Source organism: Anneissia japonica, unplaced genomic scaffold (assembly GCF_011630105.1).
Source record: "Anneissia japonica isolate Jap-2015-1 unplaced genomic scaffold, ASM1163010v1 scaffold287726_len2788222_cov184, whole genome shotgun sequence".
Classification (NCBI taxonomy): Eukaryota; Metazoa; Echinodermata; class Crinoidea; order Comatulida; family Comatulidae; genus Anneissia; species Anneissia japonica.
The window spans coordinates 1,695,076-1,701,673 of NW_022705125.1; the positions used below are offsets into that span (position 1 = coordinate 1,695,076).

General features: G+C 34.2%; 1 protein-coding gene across 1 annotated transcript in view; it reads left to right on the top strand.

Annotated features, from left to right (window-relative positions):
* LOC117105220 (sodium- and chloride-dependent glycine transporter 1-like) overlaps positions 1-6,598 on the top strand; it is an 18,624-nt gene that overhangs the window by 10,573 nt on the left and 1,453 nt on the right. Inside the window, exons 10-12 of the mRNA XM_033246294.1 lie at positions 2,614-2,713; positions 3,152-3,252; positions 6,285-6,452. Coding sequence (XP_033102185.1) covers positions 2,614-2,713; positions 3,152-3,252; positions 6,285-6,452 — 369 coding nt within the window. The remainder of the gene's footprint in view (positions 1-2,613; positions 2,714-3,151; positions 3,253-6,284; positions 6,453-6,598) is intronic.

Consider the following 6,598-nt stretch of genomic DNA (forward strand, 5'->3'; position numbering starts at 1 on the left):
TACGTACACATATACCTACACACATTTAAAAGAACGTTTAAACAGCTCTCAACCAATTTCATTCTTTTTTTTTTTTTGCATAAGTCAAAATTGTAAATTGTACAGGAAAAAACAACACCCATTTCATCGTTATTTACTGCTTGTATGTTTATCTCAGCAGTAAATGAACTAATGAGTACCTTGACGAAACAAATGTAAACGTACTTAATGAAGAAGAAAAAATATTGTGTGAAGGGGATATTTCTATTGAAGATTGTAAAGCGGCACTCATATAGGAAAAATAATAAATCTTCAGGTTCAGGTTCACTTCTTTTTTGGAACCAGATTGGATTTTTAGTGTGTAATTCAATAAAAGCCAGTTTTAAGTCACAAGAATTGCCTTGTTCACAAAGACGTGGAATAATCACCTTACTTTTCAAAGGAGCTGACAGACAAAAATTAGATAATTGGCGACCCATTAGATTTTTAAATGCAGACTATAAAATCCTTGCTCAGGTCCTAAGCAATAGGTTACAGATGGTTATCAAGTCTTTGGTTAACACTGAACAAAAAGGTTACAATAAATCATCCTACTTAAAACGATTAGATGCAAATGTAATCATAAATTGCGTACAAAAAATAACAAAAGAAATACATTTTTTACACTGCCGTTCTTGACACAAAAAGAGGTATAATAGTAGACAAATACTTGGCTTACAAACTTGTGAAAAGACGTGTATATATTTAAAAGAATTAGATGGATTGTTCTTGTGGGAAACTATACACGAAGTCAACCTGTTTGCAGTGAAGTAGATCTGAAATATATTCACACATTGTATTGCCCTTTTTTCGCGGCCCTATATTTTTTCACGATTTTACAATTTCTAACATTTTGCGACCTTTTATTTTCGCGATTTTACAATTTAACATACCTACCATCTTGCAGAAAGTGTAGGCCTAACATTGATATGTTATATAAAACGATTGTAATAGTTAATTATCAACTAATAAACATCCGTATTGTACAAGAAATACAATGCTACGATTTTTATTCCACCTTCAGGTAGGACTGGCATAGGCTCAGCTAGGAAAATAGACCACCACTGGTACCACTTTACTCTGGCTGTGTGAAGTGTGATGTATTGCCCTAGCCAAGACAGCTTATTTTCAGAATAGGAATATGGCATTATAGTCATTTGTATAATACTGCATTTAGCTTTAAAAATGTGATTAAATGATTAAAAAAATACTGCACAAGGAAGCAAGAATGTTTCCATGAAATCTTCAGAGAATATCAGTTTTATATTTGCTATGAGTATGGCCTAGTATTGATTTTGAAGACACAAGTATCATTCAAAATTTCCCCATTTTCGCACGTCCTTATTTTTCGCGATCGTCGTTTCATCGCGAAAATCGCGAAGATTATAAGAGCGCGCGAAAATAAAGGGCTATACAGTAAATCTAACCCTGTTAATACCAACCCTGTTAAGACCAATCCCCTACATACAGGGTAAGTAGGCCTAAATAAATATCTGACAGACGAAACTTTGTTTTCATTGTAAATTAAATCAAAGGACGTGGTTGTTTACATGGCTTGTTGTTTTAGGGGAAAGGCAAAAATTAGTGAAAACAATTTAACACTGCTTGCAGTAAGGAAATCTGAAATATAATTATGTGTAGCCTACCGGTATGTCAACAAAAATGACAATACAGACAAATCTGAATAATACAGAATTGAGCAGAAGTTTAAAATGTAATGTATATTCAAGTAATAATACAATTGTTGTAATAATACTTTCGACCATAAGTCATCATTAGGTATAAATATACATATATAATAGGCCTATATACTGCAAAGATATGTCAAAGGTCAATAAAAAAGTTTCTGGTTGATATTAAGAAATTATTCTGTTAAAATATAAATGTGCATATTTTAAACATTTTGTTACAAAAAGCAACTCTGTACGATCAGTGGTTGCCAAGATATTAAATTCACGCAAAGTTGAGGTCAAAGGTCAAAAGCACAATTTCCGGTCATTTCTAGAGAAAATTGTCCATTACAGTAAATATAAATATGCATGTTTTAAACATTTTGCTGCAAAAAGCAACTCTGTACGACCAGTGGTTTTCTAGATATAGCTCCCTATATTTCCACCCCTAATTTGCATATTTATGCTAATAAGGTCGGCAAAATGGCACTTCCGGTCATTTTTGAAGAAAATGTTTCATTAGCGTAAATAGAAACATGCATGTTCTGAACAACTTTAAGAAAGAATCAACTTTCTACAACAAGTGGGTACCAAGATATAAGTACCCTATATTTTCAGAACTAATTTGCATAGTTTAACTAATTTGCATATGAAGATATGCGTAAAAAAATTGGCGACTCATTTTATTGGATTCAGCATACTTCAAAGTATATATTCCATCCAAAAAACTAAAATGATCACAAAAATCCCACGGGAGCCCATTTTTCGACATATGCCCCCGGACTAATAGGCCTAAGTGTCGTCTCGATCTGTTTCTAATTTTCGAAAGTAATTTATAGTCAGACTGTACGGGGTAAGTTTGTGAATTAAAAAAAAATCGATAGACCTAAAACATACTTAATATAGTGGCTTGATATCTTTGTAGGGCGGATTGTACGTGTTCCAGCTAATGGACTGGTATTCGGCTGGATTCTCACTAATGGTCATCGCTATCGTGTTCTGCTGTGTTATCAGCTACCAATACGGTAGGTTTAGACATATAGCCTATAATTATGCACTTCTTAAGAAATTGAGAAATAACATGCTTATGGTTCTTATCGCGGTTGTATTCAAGTTATATAGACACTACATACGTTTACTTTAAATATGCTGTCAAAACCAAGGGTGCCTTACAACAGGCGTAAAACGTTTTGTTATCTGCGTCATTTAACGCACCGAACGTTAATTTTCGTAATGGAATATGAATCATTCATTCATTCATTTAGCCTACTATTTCCTTTCATTGATCAATGTATTTACTTATTTATTTTCCTATTGATTAATCAATGGTCAATTGCTTTGACTGTCATCAATTTCTAAATTCTATAAAGCTTTATACTGTTCCTCACCATTCCTTGGTATCAAAATCCAGGGTTAGCCGCGTGACTAACAATACTACTTTGTATTTACTTGCATAATTTTAGGTACTAACCGTTTCTTGGACGACATTGAAGCGATGGTGGGATTCAGACCTCGAATCTACTGGAAGGCGTGTTGGATGGTAGTCACCCCGGTTCTCCTCGTTGTAAGTTCTCATATAATTTACATAAACATTGAGATACATATGCAGGCAATGTGTAATGAAATTGAATATAATTACAGTATAGAGTAGTGTGGCCCCTATAAAGTATCGAATTATAAGGAAAATTACCATCGTATCACAGCTAACAATTTTAAGTTATTCAATTGATTCCAAACTTTTATTACGGCAACATAATGCAATTTCTATATCAAAATGAATTTAAAGAAACGGAAAATGAGTAACAAAACTATAACAATACAATACTTATTTATTCAATTAATTGAAAGATGAACTGGTATAGTGATTCATTTGCTTAAGCAGCCTCGACGATTTTTATTTGTTCATTTTATTCAAGTCAAATTAGAAAAATCGAAAATTTTCAAGGTCGTCGATCCGTGTTTGAAAGTGGCTGGGGGTGGGGGAGAACAAATTGCAAAATAAGGAAGTCTTGGAAGGAAGCCCATGCGTTCTATGCTATAAGTCGTATATATTTAATTTTAAGTAATGCAATTTACATTTATTTCCACACTTTCAATACTGGAACATTGACGGATCTAGGAAATGTAACTTTAAAAATTAATACTTAAATGTTTCCCTCAATAACAGTTTTTAGAAGCCTAAATTATAGATTAGGCCTATATTCATTACCATTTATATATCACGCGCCACCAAACACGGCAAGGAAGATTTTTTCAAACAAAACAAACAAACAAACAAAACAAACATGCCTTGAACAGCTTCATATCTGTTGAATACAATCAAGGTTATTTTCTCCCATTATGTATTTACGTATATGCTTCGTACCACGGTACGATGCACTAAAATACTTTATGAAAGCATAGGCCTATTTCTGAAGCAATTGAAATATCGGCACGTACATTTTTGTTTGGCCTGGCCTATTTTGAAGTTGGTTCAACTTATGTATTGTGCACGTTTTTTAATCACGTCAGGTCATCTTAATGAATACTGTACGTTTTACTTCACTGAAAATCATGTCATTGATTGTTCTATTGTTATCAAAAACATATTGTTTAAAGGTTTGCATGTCAAAGTAATAACATATTGAATGCTTGTGGTACACCACGCAGTTTTGTTGAGAATGTCTCGACGTTTCGAATGAGTTGCTCCAATCGTCATCAGGAGAATAATATCAATCGAAACGTCGAGACATTCTGGAACTAGAATTTTTTGAAATTAGGAAAAACAGGAATCTATGTATGCAGATAATATTAAACACTAGTATGGGTCTTAATAATATAAAAAAGCAATAAATCGTTTATAGTATAAATTGTGCACTTTTGAGTTTGTAAAAATGTTGGCCTATTAGGTTTACACGCTACCACGGCACGATGCACTAAATAATCTTTGAAAGCATATTTCTGAAGCAATTGAATAAGCCTGTTTTAAATTTGGTTCAACTTATATATTGTGCACGTTTTTGAATCACATCAGGTCATCACACCTAATTGAATACAGTACGTTTTACTTCACTGAAAATCATGTTCAATATGATTGTTCTATTGTTATGTTTAACGGTTAGCATGTCAAAGTAATAATATAGTAAATGCTTGCGGTACACCACGTAGATAGTTCTGAAAGGTTTTGTAGAATGTCTCGATGTTTCGAATGAGTTGCTTCAATCATAATCAGGATAATATCAATCGAAACGTCGAGATATTCTCAAAAAAACAACAGTTGTTTTCAGAACTATAACGTGGTGTACCGCAAGCATGTAGTATGTCAATATTATACTTTATCAGACACATGAAATTCCCAACATAAACTACAAGATATACAAGACTTGACTATATTTATTGCTCTTTACAATGCTGTAACCGTTTTAAACAATTTTAGAATGTAATGCATTAAGATTTTCGCCTAAGTAGACCCCACAAAGACTCTGTCTCTGGGTCCAATCAGGTGCATTTTAGGGCCAGGCAATTATCTTGCACTTGGGCCTGTCACTAACTCGCTATGCCGCTGTGGCCCAGGGAGGGAGGGGGGACTTTTACAAATGGAGGGTGTTACCGCGCCTCACCTCACAACAACCGTCAAACATTATTATTTCACAAACATAAAGTATCATCAGCTGTATAATTATTTAATAATGGCTAGGCCCCTATATAAAATTCAATTGAACCGGAATATATGTATGCAGATAGGCCCTAATATTAAACACTATTAGTACAGGTCTTAATAATATTAAAAAAGGGGAATAAACTGTTTATAGTAGAAATTTTGCACTTTTGAGTTTGTAAAAATGTTGGCCTAATAGGTTTGATGCTTCGAATTTTAACGCCAAGTGTACATTGGTTTCCCAATAAATTGAATCTCTGATAACCGTTTGCATCTATAAAATCGAGTGGTTACTGAGATACGAAGTGTACAAACAATTGCGTTTTCTAATCTGTTTTGATCCGGAAATATGCACCGCACTGTAAACAGAGCACAAATTAACAGACCAAATTCGTAATTGTTGTTCTTTCCACTCGCTTTGAAAAGTGGGGTTTTAACTATAGAAAATTGGTGAAAAGTTGGGGGGAGGGAGTACAGTTGAAATAATTCCACTACTGGTGTGGGAACATGTCCCCCGTCCCCCACCAATCGACGCCCATGAAAATAATGGTTCCAGCTCTGCCATACTTTAAAGTTTTTCAAAACGCTAGCGTTGATGCATTAAACAACAATAACGTTATAATAATATTGCAGCTCCTTGGTGTTGTACGTACTTGTAACGTTGCTGCCATGCTGTGTGTGACGTTATTTTCTGACATAACCTAACAACAACGTTCACAACTTTGCGAAAGTTATAACATTTTGTGCTTGTTGGGAAATCGTGCAAAACTATCGAAATAGTAACGGTGTCATCCCTTTTCACCAATACTCTCAGTTGGTCCCTATATTTCAAAAGCCTTATACGCCCAATAAAATGGCATACTACAGCCCTTCATATTTCCAACTATTTATTACTGTATTTATTACATATCATAATATAAGATAATCCTAGTCACTGTTGTTGATTTTGTTGTCAATAGGCCATTATTGTGTTCACGTTTGTATATTATACCCCTGTGACGTACAATGACTACAAGTATCCTGCTTGGGCAGAGGTTGTCGGATGGATTCTCAGCTGCACTTCATTTGTCGTCATCCCTATCTACGCAGTGTTTGCTATTTCCCGAGAGGAGGGTCCGATCTTAGACGTAAGTTCTCATTCTAACTGGCTTGTACTAAACATAAGTAGGCCTTACGTAAACACGAAAACATATGATCAATTTTCGTAATTGACGAAGCTCTATTTAAGTGTAAATGGCCACATAGCCATACAATACAATTTGTCGGGGACAAA